Consider the following 21986-nt stretch of genomic DNA (forward strand, 5'->3'; position numbering starts at 1 on the left):
ACGTGAATTCACAATCCAACAATGGCTATAACTTTTTTCAACCAGGTTTTATTGGTTTGGTGATCAGTACACAGACACTATGAACAATCTGTACATTTTAAACCTTAAACTCTAGTAGTATGGAAATCTAGGAATAAAAACATGAATGAAAAATGAAAAATCAAGAATCCAAAAAACTAGCGGCTTTTTCTTAACTCCAAAATACAAGTTGTTTTTTGTAAAAAATAACAGAGCACCCCTCGTACCAGTATCTTCAATGCATTAGCTTAAATCCCCCCCAAAATCTCTGCAAAGGGAGATGGTTAAAAAGAGTCTTAAAGAAAAAAAAACATTAATGCAGCCGCCCTGGGGAGTGACGTGGTCGACGATTTCACCGCTTTTTTTAATTTTATGAATTTTTTTTTCATAACTTCCCAGTACTTCACATCACACTCACTACACACTCGAAGGTTTTTTTCAAAAAGATTCACAGCACTTTTACATAGTTACTGAAATGAAAAAAATAAAATACCACTACCCAAAAAAAATAGGAAAAAAATATGGTAACATCACAGATAAGTACACAATTTTTTGTAGAGGGAAATCCAACACCAGGGGATTCTTTTTTTATTTATTAGGTTGTAAAAATTGTACGCAAGACAATATGGGTACAGAGAACAGTTAAAATGTTAAGACAAATTAAAAAAAAAAATAAAAATTTATGTCATCCATTGCAGCCCGTACAGGGAACGCCGGGCGTTGCCATGCCCCCACTTTGTGTCAGGGAATCCGCTACTAAAAAATAGCAGGAGTTAGGTCACAAAAAAAATGATTTTTTTTTTTTTACGCATTTAACCGTCTTATCAGAATACCAAGTGGGATAGAGCCCCGCACTCGATCATTTCATTCACTTACAACCTGCAGACCATTGACAACTGTATAGAATAAATGGGCAGAACAATCCATCAAATACAATTATTAAAAACTCAAAAAAACAAAGACGTGGTGGGATTCCCTCCTATTTTAAAAATGTGTTTTCTAGAATTAAACTACTAAAAAACTTGCATTTACAAAATAGCTGATAAAAATATTCCTCTGAATTGTACAAGGGAGGTACAGGAACCACTGATAAAAGACTCGAACAGATGTAGGTTATTCAGATTTGGATTCCTTATCTCCTCCATCAGATGCTGGGGCCTGCAACGAAGCAGAAAAAAAAAAATACTTAAGAGTGGGCAGTCAAATCAATCGCCCCTTACTACACACCATACAGAACACATTCAGAGCTTAAGACATGGCAGGTTTGTACGGAAAAGCAAGAAGTATGTAAGTATTAGTATAAAAGTTACCCCACCAGGCCTGTGTCTGGACAGCACATACCCAAGTCACTACCCTCAGTGGTTGCCTATATAATAGGATTAGTGGCAGTGGGCACCCTGCACCAATCAATGCACTGGAAGAAACTGAGGTGCTGCCCAAACTAAGGGCTCGAAACAATCTCCTCCTAAATTTAAGTGCTGTGGGATACAGCAGTGCCATACAACTTTTTTCTTATTAAGTGCATGGATTAGAAGATATTACTCTATGCCAACCTTGGTAAGTGCTGTGGAATAGGTTGGCGTTATATTACACGGCTTCTACCAACATGATTTTTAAGTGCTATGGAATAAGTCAGTGCAATATAAAATAGTGAATTAAAAGTGCTATGGTATAGGTTAGTGCTATAGAAGGGTACTCAACACCAACATTTATAAGTGCTATGCAATAGGTTAGCCTTATATAAGTTCTATGACTCTGCTGCTCCCAACATTTGTAAGTGCTATGGAAGGAATCTCTGCAACATAAAGAACAGAATAAGTTATAAGTGCTGTGGAGATATAAACCGTCAACATTTGTAGCTTCTCTGCTGATCCCAACATGAGGTTTTAAGTGCTGTGTAATATAAGTGCAATGTAAAGAATAAGTGCTGTGGAATATGTTGGTGGTATATAACATTACGTTAATGCTCCCAACATCATTAAGTGCTGTAGAGTATATAGTCACCCATCACATACTGATGTCTTGTTGATAAGTCAGTGACTACCTACGCCCCATGTATCAGACCTGGCCACTTGTGGTGTTGCCCGTAGTACCCAGAGCTCAGCCACAACAGGCAACGACCATCTTGCTGCTGGAATGTGTCACCGATAGTGAGACAGCAAGACCGACGTTCTGACAGACCCACCTCGTCACTTTTTGTCTCGCCGTTTTCAGAGGGCAGATCTTCCTTAGTTTCTTCTTTGTTAGCTTCTTCAGTCTGTTTACCTTTAGCTCCTTTCTTTCCCTTTGCTGGAACTTTTTTGTCCTCAGACTTCTCCTAGAAGTAGATTGAAAAGGTGACTAAAGGATTGCCGCTACAGAAACCAACCCAGTCAGACACATGGAGTGGATTTTTAGACTGCAAAGGTTTCTGTATCCTTAAACATTCATCCTGCAGGCTGATGCACAACTAAAGTAGTTTATATTCCGCCATTGCCTCTCCATGTTATACAGTCTATGGGCTGAACTGCAGCACATCACTGATCATGAGAAATGTAAAGGACACAAATGCACGTGTCAGGACAGCTGGGAAGGGGACAGATAGTCAACCCCTGTCCTTCACCACCTGCTGCAGTGCAAAACAGTTTCATGGTAACTAGCAGCTGTTTAGCACTGTGCACCCCACTGGCAAACCACAGCCACCCCATCACACACTTACCTTTACTGCTGCCTTTTCCTTTTTTGGCTTCGGTTCAGCCTTTGGTGGAGCTGGTTTCTGTGAAGAGATAAGACCATGTTATATAAAGGCCAGATACTCCAAACTGATTTCAATGATACTGTCACACAACAGAGTAAAATCACATTTTTTTGGCCAGTGTGTGGTGAAGTTTGGATGACCAGATTTTCTCTTACCCTAAAGCACAATCATAACTACATCTGTTGGGAAGCGAGAAGTCCCAGCATGTTAGTTAGGTTCACAACAGCCCTGAAGTAGAAACTCTCCATTAATGACATTTCCACATTATCTATCATAAGGACATGAAAGCAATATCAAACCAGCAGGCACCCCACTGATCTCCTGTTCTAAACTGTGCAGGCAAGTGAATCAGTCACATGTACTGTTTGCAGCTCAGTCTTATTCAATTGAATGTGACTAAGTTGCAATACCAAGTATAGCCACTATATAATGCATGGTGCTATGCTGTCAAGTCTGAACATTTGCAGAGTCTAAACCACACCAACACTTATGACTTATCCTTTAGGTTATCAATATCATAAAAGCAACTTAAATACTTTGCATCATCACAGAAAGGGATCAGCAACCTTCAGCACTCAAACTCTTGTGAAACTACAACTCCCAGAAAGGTCAACTTACTTTGTAAGAGTTCCAGCACCACATAGACAAGTATACAAGCCTGTGTGCTGGGAGTTGTAGTTTCACAAAGTGTTTGATATAGCTGTACATAAGGTTAGACACTTTGGTCACATTCACGTTATGTACAGCACAAGTGTGAGGTGTAACTCATACAAGTCTGTATTAAGATCATAAACACCCTATAAATAAATACTTACAGCTGACAACCGTGCCGACCTTCTCTTGGGCTCATCCTTGGCATCACCAGCATCAGCGGCATTGACCTAAACAGACAAAAACAGAAGTTATTCATAAAAGAGGAGAAGTGATGTACATTTATACTTAAAGCAATTACAGAGCTTAGCACCCAGCTTTCTCCAATCCCTGAAGGACAAATCTACTACACTACAGATCTAGGAGTCTCATCCCTAGTATTGCAGTCAACCTAAAGTTTAGCAAAGACACAAAATATAAGCTAAAGAATAAGTTGTGCAAGGACGTAACTATGCACACAAATGCATCACTACAAACACCACAATGCACGCTTAATCTGCATGCAGATTTCCTTTAAAAAAACCAAAACAGTGCTCAGTAAACCTATGCCTGCACAGACACTTGCAGAGTAGCCGCCATTTACATAGCAGTCAGGCCTTGCCACAGTCTACAACCCTGCAACATTGTTCAGTCCTCCAAGAACGTGCCCGCCAGCAGATGGCGCTGTGCTGATACGACCAAAGGACATGGGATCCATAGTAAAAGAATAAATGGGGAGGAGGAGGGGGGTGTGCGCGCTGCAAGAATGTAAGCTGCCTTATAAACAAACAAGAGCCACTGGCCTCCCTCCCCCCACCTGGTGCGCACGAGTGGAACATGCCCAATCTATGGAGACAGCGGCTTCCAAGCGCCATACAAGACCCACACACACAGGGGGAAACTTACTGGGCCGTGACGTCACGAGCCCGTCCGCGCAACAGCGTCTTCCCATTGGCTGGCGCTCATCTCCCGCAGCCCGCTGATTGGCTAAAGCGCGCCGTGAACGTTCTAGAACGCCCGGACCTGACCAGTCCGCTGTGGAGAGCGCTGAGGAGAACCCGCCACCGAGGGCTGCGGGGCGGGCGGGAAGAAAACAAGACAGGAGGCTGCTGATCCCTTCTCCTTCCACTGCGCGCCATTACTCCTTCCTCAACAACCCCCACCCCCCTCCTCCCAACATCACCTCACAAATCCCTCACGCCGCCATTATAAAAATAAAAAAAACTAAACGTGCGACACCGTACCACAAAAACAACAAACCGCTGCTGATTCCCCCCAACGCCATGACGACTCTCCAAAAAAAGGCGCCATGACGGACACAATAGCCGCTGTGGAAAAGCCATCATTTTTTGGCGGTAAAAGTTGACAAAAGGCTGAGCTAGAAGTGCACTTTCCACCCCCACCCCCCTGTCCTTGAGAATGCTGCGGTACCACACCGGTCACGTCCTTACCTTTCTCTTAGGCATGGCGATTGTTTTGTTTTTTTTGTGCTTGCTTTAGATCACGAGGGGGGAGGAAAAAAATTTCAAAAAATTCCTAAAAATTTTAAGAAAAATTCTGCAGGATAGGGGGAAGCCAAAAATTAAAAAAAAAAGCCGGGCGTCAGCGCTGAAATCCCTTCCCTCCTCCTGCAGATGGAGTCCTCACAAAGAACTAGCTGGATGCTCGGCGCTCGCAAGCGGTTAATATGCCACAGCCAGGAGAACTAGTTCAAACCGGATAGGATCCCTCCGCCTCTTTATCTATTCAACCTGCTGTAGGGGGGGCGCGCTGGGCGGGGCTTCCTCCATAATCCCCGCCCCTTACCCCCTACTGATTGGTGGAGCTTTCCTAAAGAGCGCCTTTTAAACCATAACACAGCACCTGTCTGGGTAGGTCTGGCTGTCAGTCATCCTAGTCATTGCCCCCCTCCCCTTATTTTCGTCGTCCCCCCCCCTCCATGATAGTAAATCGGCTTTCCCTCCATTGTCTTCCACGTTTGTTTGAATCGCTTGTGGTAAATAGAAAGGCGGACGCTGATTGGCCCCCGGGCGCGCGCGGCGGAGGGATCGCGGCCCCGCCCCCTTTTCTCCTCAGCGCTAAAACAGCAGAATAATGAGAAGAGGGATAAAAATGGCGCAAAAATAAAATAGAAGATGAAGCCCGTGTAGTTTGTGCTCGGAGTTGTCATGTCCCCGCCCCCCTCCCGGCCGGTGATGGCTGACGGGGGGGAGGGGCTTGGCTTGATGGCTATTGTGTGTGATGTGATCCCGGGGAAACATGGCGGACAGCTGTGCCTGGTTGTTAGTGCTCTGCACTGTCTTTCTGTGCAATCTCTTTAAAATTCAGCTTCCTGCCTTGTCCTCAATAGTAAGTAAGACCAAAGCTTTGCCTAGGGGGAGATTATGTCATGCAGAGCGCAGGGTTTAGCCTCTAGCCCGTATATTATATAGGGTATCTGTACAAAAACATCCCCCTGAGCCCTCTGCTCCCTCCTCACCTTATATAACCCTATACAGAGAGGACCTGAGAGCATCCCCCTCTTCAGCTCTGGGCTGTACAAACAAACATGGAGGCTGCCCCCCCCCCCCCCCCCCTCAAGTGGATTACACAAGACAAGGCATCAGGGCCACCATTGTGCTGTGCACTGCACCTATACCGACATATACTGTGCTACATGGTATATACTGGGCTGTGCATGGTCTATAGGATGTATACACTGCCTCTACACACACCAGACAGCTTTTAGTGTATGTGAAGGACAGGACTCCATGACACAGTGACCTTCACCGGATGCTAGGTGCTTTGTCATGGTTTAGGTGGATGTAGCAGAGGGGAGGTTGTTATTTGGCTCGCTGGACGTGTATTTTTAGTGCATTGGGTTTGGCAGGGGTCACACAGTGCAGTTTTTGGAGTGGGAATGGGTGATAGAAAGGTGGGACGTCGACTTTTCCTCACTGCTGGGTCCACTTCTGGAATGTGCATGTGTCTTTCCAGCCTAAGGTTGCATTCACACGATGTAACACGGCACTGGTTCTTGCACGATAACTCGCGTAAGGATCAGCGCTGCAAAGCAGAATCCCATTGACTTCAATGTGTTACACACGCTAAACGGAACCCATTGAAGTCAATGGGATTTTGTTTTGCAGCGCTGATCCCTACACAAGTTATTGTGTAAGAATCAGTGCCGTGTTACATCGTGTGAATGCACCCTAAGCCTATCCCTTCACACTTGCAAGGGATCGTAACGAGGGAGAGCCTGTCTTCTAAGGGTCTGTTCATATGGAGGAATTTGTTGCGGATTTGGGGTCGGATTTTGCCTCCCGGAATCCGCTTCCCATTGTTTTCAGTGGGAAGCAGAGATCACAGCAGGACGCGGAAAAAAAGAAGCGTCCTGCTCGATCTTGCCGGCGGTCCGCGGCTCGAGACTCCCTCCTGATTAGGACGATTCATCCGAGCCTAATAAAGAGCGGGATGCACTGCATCGACACTGCCGGCAGCGGGAAATGAAGAGGAATTCCACTTACATTTTCCTCCATATGAACTCAGGTTTCCACCGTTTTCATATTGAAAGCAGAGAGAAAAGTTCTCCGTGCAGGACTTTCCTCTTCACCGTTTTTCGGCTGAGACCCCAATGCAGATGTGAGCCTGGATTCAAAAACATGCATTAGGCTGAGGCCTCGTGTTGCGGATGCAGCTTTTTTTGTTTCTTTGGGGGGTTTTTTTAGCCAAAGTCGGGAGTGGATTGAGAAGAAGGATAAGAACTTCCTTTCGTAGCCATGCTTGGCTTAGAACGAAGCAAAATTGGCAATAAAAAAGTAGCGTTTCAACAACGTGGCGCCTCAGCATTACAGTGTATGGCGGGATCTGTAAAAAATGGGCAAAACAGAGCATGACGTATATACTGATGATCCGTGATGACCCCCATTCACAGACGGCTGTTATAAAACCGTTCATCATGTGGCCAATTTTCACTGTCGTGTGAATATAGGGTTAGGCTTCGTACACACGCTGGGTTCGTAAAAACAGAACAGAATGAACATGGATCGCTACCTGTGTGCTGTCCCGGTTTTTCAGCGACCCCTACACTCTAATGAATGGACAGATCTGCAAAGACAGTCGGGTATAAGACGTGCTCCGTATTTTGCGTCTCTTTTCTACAGCCCGGATACATATCAGTATAAACTACGGCTGTGTGTATAGGGACATAGAGAGAACAGCGGTCTGTGTATTATCTGCAATTACAGACCCGTAACTGGCTCTTATGACCGTAGTTTGTTTCCGTATGTGCACGAAGCCTAAGCCTAGATTCACATGACTGAGGTCCATTTCTTGCCATTTTGCCAGTTTTATGGATCCCTCATACATTTGAGTGCATTGAGGGTTCCATGAATATGGGTAAATATAGGACGGCTGTAAAAACGGACCAGACAGGTGAAAAGCCATTAAAAAAAAAAAAGTATTTTCAGTTTTGTGAGTGTTGGCTAAGTGTGCCGTCCGAGTCTGTTCCGGTGTTTTGTTCCGATTCCTATTCATATTCATTAGAACGGAACATCAGGAGTGGGCTCGGACCGCACGCTCGGTTGTGTGTATGAGGCTTTAGACTTCATGTACAAAACCGTACAGTGGAGCGAACCCTATTATTAGAATAGACTGAGCCGCAAACACAGACAGGAATAGGAGCGGCTCCTTTTATTGCAGCGGTTTCCAAGTGGATACGAAAAAATACGACTGTGTAAATGAAGCCATAGAAGTGAATGGGTCTGTAATATCGGCTAGCACACAGATCAAATATATGGTCATGTGCACGGGGCCATTGGCAAATAATTCCATCAGAATCCACTGCAAAATTTGAGGCAGCATTTTGGAATTTGCTGCAGCTTTTCCATTTTCTATGCCATAGATCTGCACACAGAGCGACCTCGGTCAGTGATCTGCTTGTATCACTCTTATCTGTAAGGGTAAGTTCACACGGGGATATTTGGTCAGGGTTTTGAGGCTGTATCTGCCTCAAAATCTTGACCAAAAAGACGGCTCCTGTTGAAATGAATGGGAGCTGCTCAGGTCTTTTTTCCGGGAGCCGGTTTGTTCCGGCGAGATGCTCATTCTCCAGGCCGAGTCGCCTCGCGATTCAGCCTGAAGACACTCCCTCCCCTGAACTAGGCACATTCATTGGGCCTAATCCAGAGCGGAGTGCACAACTGGATGCCTGTGCGGTGCAGCGGCTTTCAGTCGTGGATACCCAGTTTTTGGTCCTCCGCCTCAGGTTCCGGAACTAAAAACCCCGTATGAACTTACCCAAATTTGGTTTCCAAGCCCACAGCAAAAATTTCCTCACCAATACAAACAGCAACGCAGATTTTTCCATTGAAAACAACACATTTCTTGCCAAAACCTGTGTGAATAGGCACTAAGGGTAAGTTCACACGTACCCTAAATTTTCAATTGCAGATCTATTTTCGGTGAATGTGTTAGATACAGATTTTGTCTAGGTTTTTGCTGCAGATTTTACCCCGTGTGTTGCAAAGGGTGAAATCCACTGTGAAAAATCTGTAGAAAAAGTTGACATTGAGTAGATTTAACATATGCACCGCTAAAAATTTTTTTATTTTTTTGCAGCCCTTGGATGAGATTTGTTACAATCTTATCTACTTACGTGCTGCAATCAGATGGAGCATGTGCATCATACATTGGTGTGTATAGGTGTGAACATGGCCTTAAAGAGGACCTTTCACTGATTTGGGCACAGGCAGTTCTATATACTGCTGGAAAGCTGACAGTGCGCTGAATTCATTGCACTGTTGGCTTTCCCAATCTGTGCCCCGGGTGAAGAGCTATCGGTCCCGGTACCGTAGCTCTTTACAGTCAGAAGGGCGTCTCTGACAGTCAGTCAGGGACGTTCTTCTCCACAGCAGCGCCTATTGCGCTGTACAGTGTGAGCGGGGAGGATCGCCCCCTCCCTCTCCTGATAATACTTGTCTATGGACGAGCACTGTGAGCAGAGGGAGGAGGCGTTCCTCCCCGCTCACACTGTACAGCGCTATAGGCGCTGCTGTGGAGAAGGACATGCCTGACTGTCAGGAACGCCCTTTTGACTGTAAAGCACTACGGTACCGGGACCAATAGCTTTTTACCCGGGGCACAGATCGGAAAGCCAACAGTGCACTGAATTCATCGCACTGTCGGCTTTCCAGCAGTATATAGAACTTCCTGTGCCCAAATAGGTGAAAGGTCCTCTTTAAAGGGGTGTTGCAGGTATTCATAAGGCATGGATGTGGGTCTGACCACTGAGATCCCCATGGTTGATAGAAGTAGCCACAGTATCTTAAGGTGGCCATACACTTAAGACTATAATGTGACAAACCTTCCTATTTCAACAACCTTCTGATCTGTATTAGATGTTCAGTCAATGTTTGTTCGGCCTACGTCGAGGATACAAGGATTGGACATGTTGCATTTCATTCTTTTGCAGCAACTATTAAGCACCAAGTGTGCTTGTGTATTGGTAGGGTGGGAGGAATAGCTTAAACATAAGTCGGTGTTTTAGCGAACTGTACAACTCCTTTACGAATATTTAGTAGGCGTATCTACAGTCTGAAAAGCCCCAGACCGTACGTTGTGATATCATGGTGAACTGTGCTAAATGACAAACCCGACTCTGCTACATCAGTAACCAGAGGTAGAGTTTGAGCTGAAAATAAAATAGTTGTGTTGCGTCCAGGTGTGCCGGCTGCTGCAGAAGGATGCGGAGCAGGAGCAGCAGATGAGGTCCGACATCCAGAACATGAGGCAGGAGCTCTCCAGTATCAGTATGATGGATGAGTTCGCCAGATACGCCAGGCTGGAGCGCAAGATTAACAAGATGACCGACAAGCTCAAGACACATGGTAATATATATATATACTGTATACTCAATACTTTATTAAAGAGGTGTTCCCACTAACAGCATATAGGATGTCTGATCACAAGAAGTAGGGTCTATGAGTCCCCATGTAAAACCTTCGTGCTTGACCACTTACCACTTCTCCATTTTCTTCTATGGGGCAGATGGAGATAGCAGAGTACAGCTTTCTATTAGTCCCATAGAAGTGGATGGAAACTAAATCGGGAAGTTGAGCTTGCGTCCATAGACGTCAGTGGAGGTAGCCATGCACAGCCACAGAACAAGGGTTAGGGTTCTCTGTGACTATCTCTGTAGTGACAACACCCTTTTAATGTTTTGTACTGCTATGTGTCGGTGGTGACAAACTTTCTTTTGCCTTATTTAACCCCTTATGTTGGGACTTGAAGGGTCCGTTCACATGGAGGAAAATGGTGAGGAATTTGGTGTGGAATTTCAGCGCTGAAAAAAAAGCCTCCCATTGACGTCAATGGGTTCCTTGCTGAAATTTCACACCAATTTCCTCACCGTTTTCCTCCGTGTGAATGGACCCTAAACATATAAGCACCATACCCACCAGGACTCCAGTGTTTTACACAGAAGAACAATCGGAGGCAATCTGTGGGTATTTAGATACCATTGCTTGAGATGGAAATCAGTTGCTATAACACCCAGGAGCCTATTGAAGCCAGAGGTAGCCTGTAATAGAAGTCAATGGATTTTACAATATCCTAATGTATTGCAGTATATTGTATTGGTGATCAGACACTCTAGGGTTCAAACCTACTACACTCTACAACCATACTTTTTGAGCTTTTAAAGAGACCACCCCTTTAATATGGGCCAAACACTGGACTAATGTCAGCTGAACACACCAACTTTTGCGGGAAAGGCCAAACCCCCATAGTATAGGACACCTGTGGTAGATAAGGGTCGGGTGGTTGGATTCCCAATATTTGCAGCAGTGGGAACACAAGGACATCATTCCCATCATTGTAAATGAAATGTTCATATTAATGACCTGTCAACACTATAGGTCTTCAGTATGTGATTTATGGGGGTCCGACAACCGGAGCCCATACAGATCAGCTGTTGCAAGCAGCCTCCTGACGCTGGAAGCTGCTAGTGGAAAGCAAGTGTATGTATACAAGAAAATGGAACGACTAAGTGGTTTACTAGAACCAGTGCCATACAGTGGACGGACCTGTTGTCCACTTAAATCTCTTGCACCTTGCAATAGCTGATTTATATACTGGTGATCACATACCTGATTCTGACATTCACATGCACACTTGGCTGAGCATTCATGTGCCCTGAATGGGGCAGCGTAAGAAGTTACTGTCAGATGGTGACTTATCTCTACCCATATATAAAAATCCAACAGTCCCCCATTCACTTTAGGAGGTTGGCCCTTCCTGACGAAATCAACAGGTTTGGCCAATAATCCTCTGATGTGTATGGTCAGATGGTGAGCAAATGGCCCATATCTTCCATCTTATTTTCGACCTTGTTACCATCTTAGTTTACATACCAAAGGGCAGCGACTACCATCACCACCATAATGAAGGGAGGCAAAAAGTTAACTGTCAGCAAATGTCCCTGTGATCACTTCCCCTGGCACCTAATAATAAACTGTTATTTCTATAACCAGCATCACTAGCCACAGAAACCACACTACAATAATAGTGACGCATGGTGTCTATGATTAAAGGGATTGCATCATTAAAATCATATTTTTTTCTCGATCACACGTAGGAATAGCCTTAAGAAAGACTATTCTTCTCCTACCTTTAGATATGTTCTCTACACTGCTGTTTCGTAGAAATCCTGGTTTTCGTCTGTATGCAAATTAGTTCTCTCGCAGCAATGGGGGTGGTCCCTAATGTTGCGAGAGGACTCTCCATCTTCTTCAGGAACAGTCTCTCTGTACGTCTTCTTTCGGTGCTGGGTTCAAACTTCTAGGCCTCGGGCAGCGCCGACTGCGCATGCCCATAGGCCACAAGAAAATGGCCGCTTACACCAGCTAACTCTGTAAGTGGCCATTTTTCTTGTGGCCGCGGGCATGCGCAGTTTGCTCTGCTCAAGGCCTAGAAGTTTGAACCCAGCTCCGGAAGACGCGCAGAGAGGCCGTTCCTGAAGAAGATGGAGGTGGCACTGGAGATTTCTCTTGCAGCATTGGGGACGCCCCCAGTGCTGTGAGAGAACTCATTTGCATACAGACGAAAACTGGGATTTCTACCGAACGGCGGTGCGGAGAAGACATCTAAAGGTAGGAGAAGCATAGCCTTTCTTAAGGCTATTCCTACATGTGATCAATTAATACTGGGCAACATCGAGATGAAAAAAAAACATGTCCTCAGAGATTTGTCTGGGAACAAACTGTGACTGTTTCCAATAACAACCAGCAGAACTGTGAATACAGCTCTGGAGCATAACATGGACTGGAACTAAATGTATTTAAAAGTCCATTATTATTCTATATATAAACTATCAGTCTTCAGCAATTCTGGTTCTTTGTACTAGATAGATGATGTCGTTGTGAATTTATTTAATGTATAACCTGTCAAGGTTTCCTTAAAGGGGTATTCCCATCTACATAATTATTTTTAAATTTGTAGATAATTAAAAGTTAAACATTTTTGAAAATATAAGTAATTAAAAATTCTGCAGAGTTTTAAAGATTTTCTGTAACTTTCTTAGTGGTGACAGTCTGTTATCTTGATCGGTTGCCAGTGGATATGACCACCAATGCAGAAACTTTCTAAGGTCAGAAAATCAGCCATGATTTCTTTATTGTGGCCGGGATATCTTCTGATACATGTAGTGTCCCTGCCTGATATCCCAGCTACAATAAGAAAATCATAGCTGGGTTCCTGACAAGTCCCAGACCACAGAAAGTTTCTGCATTCGTGGTCATATCCACTGGCAACCGATCAAGATAACAGACTGTCAACAGTAAGATAGTTAGAGAAAATCTTTAAAACTCTGCAGAATTTTTTATTATTTATATTTGCAAAAATGTTTAACTTTTTATTATCTACAGATATAGATATGATTATGTACATGGGAATACCCTTTTAAGATAAATTGTATCATCGGAATAAGACATGCTCTACATTTTTTTTTCACGAAGGGTCTCTGAAAAATCAGAGATATCTATGGCAGCATACCGTACATATGGCGGCACGACCTCTGTCATACATGGACGACTCTCATTCATCTGATTATATTCTTTGTGCTCATTGTAGGAAACGAAACTCAGAAGTCCAAGTGGGGGACACATTGGAAAAACAAATCCTGATGAACCCCATTGACTATAATGGCGTCCATCGGGTATCTGTGCATGATTTTCTGTAAGGAAGGCTCCGATGCAAATGTGAATATCACCTTACAGAAAATATTGCATTTTATTTATTTTCAATTTAATTTTTTTTTATTGGCCATAATGGGTATATATGAAATATACGCTCATGTGGAAGTGATTATAATAATAGAGCCAAAGGAGAAGATTATTGGGGAAACTATACAATTTGGCGGAGGCTCTAGGACCCTTTTGGCACCTCTGGTTTGGATACGAGGTGAGATACAGCAGGACATGGAGGTATACAGGTTCCATGAGAGATAACACGTGTCAGGATGTCCTGTACATGTCACTGAGCTGTTAGTGTTCTCGTATCACTACTAAGGGTGACCGACTGTCCTATGTGAAGACTCCGCACATTATCCATATCATAACTACAAAAACGATGACTTTATAAGTGGACTTGACATTTTTTTTGTCCCTCAAAATCATCTCCTCTGGTGGGCCCAAGGAAGCCAAATCCGATACTGATGTATGTGCGATTGCTGGGGTCTTGTAGCCTGACCCTCACTAGTCAGTCAACACATCCTATGCATAGGCCATAAATATATAGAATGGGAAAACGCTTTATATTACAAGTCTAGCCAGGTAAAAGGATCCAGTCTGTTCGATATGAGAAGAAAACTTGGGCTCTCTCCTTATTTGTTTTCTCCATGACTTTGGCCTGAGGCTAGCAGAAGAATGTTCACATGATGCTTCCTGCTGATCCTGAGCACCTTCACCAGACTACCAGGTATAACCCTTGTTTACACGGACATCTTGGTGAATCAACTTTATTGTCAAGGTATTCAGATTCCAGGGCGCGCACCCTCTTCCAGACAAGGTCCTTTTAGGATGGAAAGACAATCGCTCAATAACAGCAATGGAGGAGCCGAGAGTAAAACATCAGGTCTAGAGCATTTCACATGGAAACCACGTACAGTACTGTAGGTGTATGGTGAAATGAGTCAATTAATCCAGAATCTGCAAAACCAGGAGACAGAATGAAGCGATCAGGAGCCCCTTCTAACCAAAAAATGAGATCATAACATGGACTGCACCCAGATAGAAGTTTCACATAGCTAAAAACTCAATTTGCAGATATGTAAATGACTACGGTTGTGGTCGTAGTACATGCTGGGTCTTGCCGTTATAGGATGTAAATATGACACCCCCACTGTGCCGATCAAATGGCTATTGGAGGCTACTTTTGGGTAGTGTGCCTCATCACTGGACTGAGAGAAGCAGGATATTAGTTTTAGCTTTTGCAGTTTTAATCACGTTTTTTCCTATCTATTCACTATGTTTTTTTGAGTCTGTTTTTGTCTGCCTTCTATGGCAAATTTTAAAAGTCTGATGGATTAAAGGTTATTTTTTTAACACACCCAAGTTCTGTGGATCCTTCTATCTTCTTGAAGGATATTAGTTTTGCCTGCCCTCTAGGCCATTACTACCACCAGTAGAGAGGACTGATGCATCGACAAGCACGAGCAGCTCCTACAGTTTCCTTGTCCACCCTCCAGACCAAGGTGACACCATGATTATACACGCGTATCACATTGAAAGCAATAGGTAAAAAAGCCTCCCATTGAGTTCAATGGGTAGCGCACGTAAGACCGAACCCATTGAAGTCAATGGGATTCTGTTTTATGGTGCTCACTCTGACACATATTTACGTTTCAGAATGAGGGGAGCATTACTCCGTGTGAAAGCAGCCTTACTGCTTTTCTAAAAGAGTTGATCCATCACCCATGTTCCCAATCTTAAACATTATGCGTTTTTCTCTGAGCTTGACCTGGTGAAAGGCTGGAAGGCTGCAAGTAGTGCATTTCCATTCAGGGAATAACTGGATTTACTTGAGGTTTCAGATCCAAACTACTAGGACCCATGCAGAGCCCTCCAAGTGTCACGAACTGAACTCACTGGGTCTTGAACCCATGACTTCCTGACTATGTTCTGCGGCCTTAACCATTGCACTATTTGGAAACCTGTTTTGTTCTGTGCTTTACCTTGTCTGGTCTCTTCTGTTGGAGTAATTGGGTTATTAAGATCACCTGTTCTGTGGCCAATCACAGTTTAGCCCGTCCTATATGAACTCACAGCTCACTCCATCCTGTGCCTGATTATTCTGGCTGTCTGCTTCCTGTTGCCCTGAACCTCACCACTGCCTTGCTGCTCTTGTGTACCGAACTTTGCTAACGCCTGACTACGATTGATCTGCTCCTCCTGTGTACCGAACCTTGCTAACGCCTGACTACGATTGATCTGCTCCTACCGTGTACCGAACCTTGCTAACGCCTGACTACGATTGATCTGCTCCTCCCGTGTACCGAACCCTGCTAACGTCTGACCACGGTTTCTTCTACTTCTGAGGTACTTATCCTTCATTTATTACTATTAAGTACTGTACCATTTGCCCCACCAACTGGACTCCAAATCTGGTAACTAGCATCGTTACATAATAATCAGGACCAACATGGAGGCCGGAGGGGCGGAGTCTGCTTTGTCACAGCATGCCTTCCAGATCTCGGAATTGCATAACCTTGTGTATGGCCTTCAAGGACAATTAAATGAAATGAAAAGTCAAGTCACTGAATTACAAGAACAAGTAAATGAATTGCGTGCAAATTCTGCTGCTGTCAGTGCCACTTCTCAAGTTTACCGGATTCCACTACCAGAAAAATTTGGTGGAAAGAGACACTTGTACCGAGGATTCCTTAATCATTGCCGGATGATTTTTTCTACGCATTCCTCACAGTTCCCTACTGATAGGTGCAAAGTTGTGTTCATCATTGCCCTGCTAATAGACGATGCACAAGCATGGGCATCACCTTATTTAGAACAGGATGATGAGATTTTGGACAATCTGAAGGACTTTCTTGCAGCAATGGACTTAGTATTTGATGACCCCAATCGTTGCGCCATTGCTGAGGGGGTTCTGCGGGATCTTCGCCAGGGAAGACGCTCTGTTGCGGAATATGCTGCAGAGTTTCGGCGCTGGGCTTCTGATGTTTCCTGGAACACCTCCGCACTAAAATGGCGGTTCTATGGAGGACTTTCTGAATCTGTTAAAGATGAACTTGTTAAAGTAGATCTTCCAGCTGACTTTGAGGAGTATATACGGTTATGCGTCCGTATTGACCAAAGACTCCTGGAAAGGAAGCGAGAAAGACGAGGCTATTATGATGCAGGCACCTTCTCTCATTTACCTGAGGGACGGTTTCTCCCAAAGATGCAGACACCTTCTCAAACAGGTTCGGCCCCAGAACCTATGCAAGTAGATGCCATCCGGGGACCAATTTCAACTGCTGAAAAACGTCGCCGCCTTGCTGAAAAATTATGCCTTTATTGTGGACAACCTGGACATTATGTTCTTGACTGCCCTAAGAAACCTCAACGGGCAGTTGCGGCAACTGAGATTCGACCAAATTTGGAATCTTGTCCCCACTGTGCTTCTCTTAGTCTGGTGACACAGCCTCTGTTTTCCACCACATCATGTCCTTACAATATGACCTCTAACCGACCTCATTTCACCTTACCAGTTCAGCTTTCATATGGTTCCTACAAGTTGTCCACTACAGCAATGTTGGATTCCGGTGCAGCTGGAAATTTTATGGACATTAAGTTTGCATTTGATAATCACATTGAGCACAGTGCAAGATCTTCACCAGTTGAATTAGTAACTGTTGATGGGTCACCTTTAAATTCTGGTCCAGTTACTCATGAAACTACTGAACTGGAAGTATTGATTGATCCCGGTCATCAGGAGAGGATTTGTTTTCAGTTAATCTCTTCACCAAAATTTCCAGTAATTTTGGGCATACCATGGCTCAGCATCCACAATCCTTCAGTAGACTGGAAGTCAGGAAATGTAACTTTCACTTCTGAATATTGTCAACAAAATTGTCAACTGAAGCAGCCTATTCTTTCACAGGTGGGAGCTACTGAAAGATCCAGCACTATCGCTGTCGAATTACCTGAACCTTATAAGGAATTTAAAGATGTTTGTGACAAAAGGAATGCCGACCAGCTACCCCCTCACCGCACGTATGATTGTCCTATTGAACTTTTACCAGGCGCATCCATACCTTATGGACGCATCTATCCACTTGCAGAGATGGAGCTGAAGGTCCTGGATGAGTACATCAAAGAAAATCTGGCCAAAGGATTTATAAGGCATTCCACTTCTCCGGCAGGTGCACCTATATTCTTTGTACCAAAGAAAGATGGCACATTACGTCCTTGTATTGACTACAGAGAACTAAATCAAATAACCGTTAAAAATCGTTATCCTCTTCCGCTTATTCCAGAGTTACTCGAGAGATTACGGTCAGCAAAGATCTTTACTAAGTTGGATCTATGAGGGGCATACAATCTTGTCCGTATACGACCTGGGGACGAGTGGAAGACAGCATTCCGAACACGCTACGGCCATTTTGAATCCCTTGTTATGCCTTTTGGACTTTGCAATGCCCCAGCAACTTTTCAACATTTTATTAATGATGTCTTCCGAGATCTGCTGGATCAATTTGTGGTGGCGTATTTGGATGACATATTAATATACTCTAAGAACCTTGAAGAACATCGTAAGCAGGTTACCATGGTTTTGAGCCGTCTAAGAGAGAACCAACTATATATTAAACTGGAAAAATGTGAATTTGAAAAGACAGAAATTCAGTTTTTGGGGTACATCATTTCTACAGAAGGATTGCGCATGGACCCTAGTAAGATCCAAGCTATTTTAGACTGGCCTTCTCCCAAGAATGTCAAGGAGATCCAAAGATTTGTCGGCTTTGCAAACTTCTACCGCAAATTTATTAGGAATTTCTCAAAAGTTATTAGTCCGATAACAAAATTAACCCAGAAAGGGATTCCTTTTAAATGGTCTTCAAGTGCCGACGAAGCATTTAACCAATTAAAGACGCTTTTTACTTCTGCTCCTATCTTAGTTCATCCTAATCCAGACCTCCCATTTATAGTTGAAGTGGATGCTTCAGATTCAGCAGTAGGAGCAGTGTTGTCCCAAAGAGTTGGAGACAAACGGTTGCTTCATCCTTGTGCTTTTTTTTCTTGCCTGATGTCTCCTCCAGAAAGAAACTATGACATTGGGAATAAAGAATTACTTGCAATTAAGAAAGCATTCACAGAATGGAGGCATCTTCTTGAAGGAGCATCTCATGTGGTTCAGGTTCTTACAGATCACCGAAATCTAGAATTCATTAGATCAGCCAAGAAACTTTCTGGTAGACAAGCTAGATGGTCTTTATTTTTTTCAAGATTTAATTTCATTATTTCCTACAGACCGGGATCCCGCAATGGAAAAGCAGACGCCCTATCCCGGATGTGTTCTGACATAACACAAGATGACACATCCGAAACCACCATCTTACCTGCTAAGAATTTTGTAGGGGCAATAATTTCCAAGGATATACTTCAGAAGATCAAAGAAGGTTATAATGGAGATTCCTTCCTTAATCATCCCCCCACAGATATTGATTTGGTGTTTAGAGATGGGGTTTGGACTCTTGATCAGTGTGTATATGTTCCTGAGACTACTCGATTAGAGATTCTGCGCCTTGTTCACGACTCTAGACCCGCAGGTCACATGGGAGTCGAAAAGACCAAAGAACTTTTGTCTCGTTCATTTTGGTGGCCCAAATATCAAGTGGATGTAAAGAAGTATGTTTCTTCCTGTCAAACCTGTGCTAGGAATAAGACCCCTCGATCCTCACCAGTGGGATTACTTCAACCCCTTCCTATTCCATCTCGTCCTTGGGGTTCTGTTTCCATGGATTTTATTGTTGAACTACCATCTTCAAGAGATATGCGTACAATTCTGGTAGTGGTAGACCGTCTGACCAAAATGGCTCATTTTATACCAACAAAGGGGGTACCCTCTGCTGAAGAGACTGCAGAATTAGTCATCCGAGAAGTTTTCCGCCTACATGGCATACCCGACAATGTAGTTTCTGACCGTGGGGTACAATTTACCTCAAAGTTCTGGAAGAGTTTTTGTGCCACTCTAGGGATTGAAGTAAACTTATCTTCTGCCTTTCATCCACAATCTAATGGGCAAACTGAGCGCACTAACCAAACCCTTGAACAGTATTTGCGGTGTTACACAAGTTATCTCCAGGATGACTGGGTTAATTTCCTTCCTACAGCGGAATTTGCTTATAACAACTCCCAGCATTCTTCTACATCCCAGAGTCCATTTTTTGCCAATATGGGTTTCCATCCTACATTCATTCCCAACCTTCCAATTTCTTCTTCAGTTCCTGCTGTCTCCGACAGACTGTCTACCTTGAAGCAAGTTCAAGAAAAATTGACAAACGCTCTGCATGAAGCCCAAGATCGCTATAAGAAGACTGCTGATAGACATCGCAAGTCTTTTCCTTCCTTTGGTATAGGAGATAAGGTATGGCTCTCTACAAGAAATTTGAAGCTCAAGGTACCTTCAGCCAAGCTAGGTCAGAAATTTATTGGACCTTTTGAGATTGTGGCTCAAATTAATCCTGTAGCATTTCGTTTAAAACTCCCAGAATCTATGCGGATTCACCCTGTTTTTCATTCCTCTCTTCTCAAGCCTTTTGTGGAAAATCCATTCCCGGAACGTAACTTGCCTCCACCTGACCCAGTTATTGTTGAGGGAGAAGAGGAATATCTAGTAGAGGCTATTTTGGATTCTCGTATTCATCGAAATCAGTTACAGTACTTGATAAAGTGGCAAGGGTATGGTCCTGAAGACAATTCATGGGAACCCGTAAACAACATCCATGCTCCACAACTGGTAAGAGAATTTCATCAGCGCTATCCAGAAAAGCCAAGCCAAGTACCGTCCAGAGGACGCTCCTGGAGAAGGGGGAGTAATGTCACGAACTGAACTCACTGGGTCTTGAACCCATGACTTCCTGACTATGTTCTGCGGCCTTAACCATTGCACTATTTGGAAACCTGTTTTGTTCTGTGCTTTACCTTGTCTGGTCTCTTCTGTTGGAGTAATTGGGTTATTAAGATCACCTGTTCTGTGGCCAATCACAGTTTAGCCTGTCCTATATGAACTCACAGCTCACTCCATCCTGTGCCTGATTATTCTGGCTGTCTGCTTCCTGTTGCCCTGAACCTCACCACTGCCTTGCTGCTCTTGTGTACCGAACTTTGCTAACGCCTGACTACGATTGATCTGCTCCTCCTGTGTACCGAACCTTGCTAACGCCTGACTACGATTGATCTGCTCCTACCGTGTACCGAACCTTGCTAACGCCTGACTACGATTGATCTGCTCCTCCTGTGTACCGAACCTTGCTAACGCCTGACTATGATTGATCTGCTCCTACCGTGTACCGAACCCTGCTAACGTCTGACCACGGTTTCTTCTACTTCTGAGGTACTTATCCTTCATTTATTACTATTAAGTACTGTACCATTTGCCCAACCAACTGGACTCCAAATCTGGTAACTAGCATCGTTACACCAAGTCACCCAGTTCTTGTCCTCTCTTGCCCCACTGGAGGGCTTTGTTAAGCCCCTGGTCCAATTTAAAATGACCTGTTCTGGTGAGGGATTCCCTGTCAGAATTCTACACTACTCCTCGCTTCTACCCAAGACTATAGACCCTCTTTTCTTTTTTTTTTTTTAACACAAGTGGGAAGGTGACTTGAATCTTCTCTCTCTATCTCTCCGCACCATTACCAAGCCTCCATTACCATCAAATATCTGGAAGTGGGTTATAAACTATCCCTTCGACATTGCACAAGTTATTCCCAATGCTTCCCTGCGTTGTTGGAGATATGGCGCGGCAGAGCGACCTCTCCTTTACATCTTTTGGACCTGTTCACGTGTTTGGAACTTCTGGGATAGAGTGCATTGAATACTTATGAGAATCTTCCAGCTCCCCATCCTTCGATGGCCTATTCAATGAATGGAGGAACTTAACGAAACATACTACACAGTCCAGTCATATTAATGTGAGCACCGCCTACTTTTGACGTCAACGTTAAATAACCAATCGCAGAAGGCACGTGTCATCAGCTATCTGGGTGCACTCATCATTGTGGAAGGCACGATGGACCAACACAAGTATGCATCTATCCTTGTGGACCATGTTCACCCCTACATGCAAATTATTTTTCCTCAGGATGATGGCATCTACTGGCAGGACAATGCCACGTGTCATAAAGCTCGCAGTGTACTTGCGTGGTTCGAGGAGCACCAGGATAAGTTTACTGTACTCCCTTGGACAGCAAATTCCCCTGACTTGAACCCAATCGAGAATCTGTGGTACCACCTCGATCGAGTTGTTCGCGCCATGGATGCTCAACCGCGTAACCTAGCGCAGCTGGCCACAGCACTGGAGTCAGCATGGCTCAACATCCCACTGACATCATCACAGCATCCCCTCT

The 21986-nt window shown here is 44.1% G+C and overlaps 2 protein-coding genes across 3 annotated transcripts in view; one reads left to right on the forward strand and one right to left on the reverse strand.

Annotated features, from left to right (window-relative positions):
• Positions 1 to 596: 596 nt before the first annotated feature.
• HMGN1 (high mobility group nucleosome binding domain 1) lies at positions 597 to 5110 on the reverse strand. Of its 2 annotated transcripts, none has more exons than XM_075263528.1 (5): positions 4837 to 5110; positions 3571 to 3636; positions 2717 to 2773; positions 2204 to 2332; positions 597 to 1176 (listed from the first exon to the last, which is right to left on the reverse strand). In XM_075263528.1, exons 1-5 carry the CDS (start codon positions 4849 to 4851, stop codon positions 1132 to 1134), a joined length of 312 nt encoding a protein of 103 aa, XP_075119629.1. In that variant the 5' UTR covers positions 4852 to 5110; the 3' UTR covers positions 597 to 1131. The 2 variants fall into 2 exon arrangements, with proteins under 2 accessions (XP_075119629.1, XP_075119628.1); XM_075263527.1 differs by having other exon boundaries at positions 2204 to 2335; positions 4837 to 5106.
• Positions 5111 to 5574: 464 nt separating this feature from the next.
• GET1 (guided entry of tail-anchored proteins factor 1) overlaps positions 5575 to 21986 on the forward strand; it is a 40975-nt gene continuing 24563 nt past the window's right edge. The window contains exons 1-2 of the mRNA XM_075263530.1: positions 5575 to 5734; positions 10086 to 10251. Of these exons, the coding sequence (XP_075119631.1) occupies positions 5645 to 5734; positions 10086 to 10251 (256 nt within the window). The 5' untranslated portion in view covers positions 5575 to 5644. The remainder of the gene's footprint in view (positions 5735 to 10085; positions 10252 to 21986) is intronic.

Source organism: Leptodactylus fuscus, chromosome 2 (genome assembly GCF_031893055.1).
Source record: "Leptodactylus fuscus isolate aLepFus1 chromosome 2, aLepFus1.hap2, whole genome shotgun sequence".
Lineage (NCBI taxonomy): Eukaryota > Metazoa > Chordata > Amphibia > Anura > Leptodactylidae > Leptodactylus > Leptodactylus fuscus.

Bases quoted from the DNA above. Each gene is read 5' to 3' on its own strand.
- HMGN1 (XM_075263527.1), bottom strand. The intron at 2,774-3,570 runs GTAAGTATTTAT...ATCTCTTCACAG, and splicing joins GGTCGGCACGGTTGTCAGCT to AAACCAGCTCCACCAAAGGC. The intron at 2,336-2,716 runs GTAAGTGTGTGA...ATCTACTTCTAG, and splicing joins AGGAAAAGGCAGCAGTAAAG to GAGAAGTCTGAGGACAAAAA.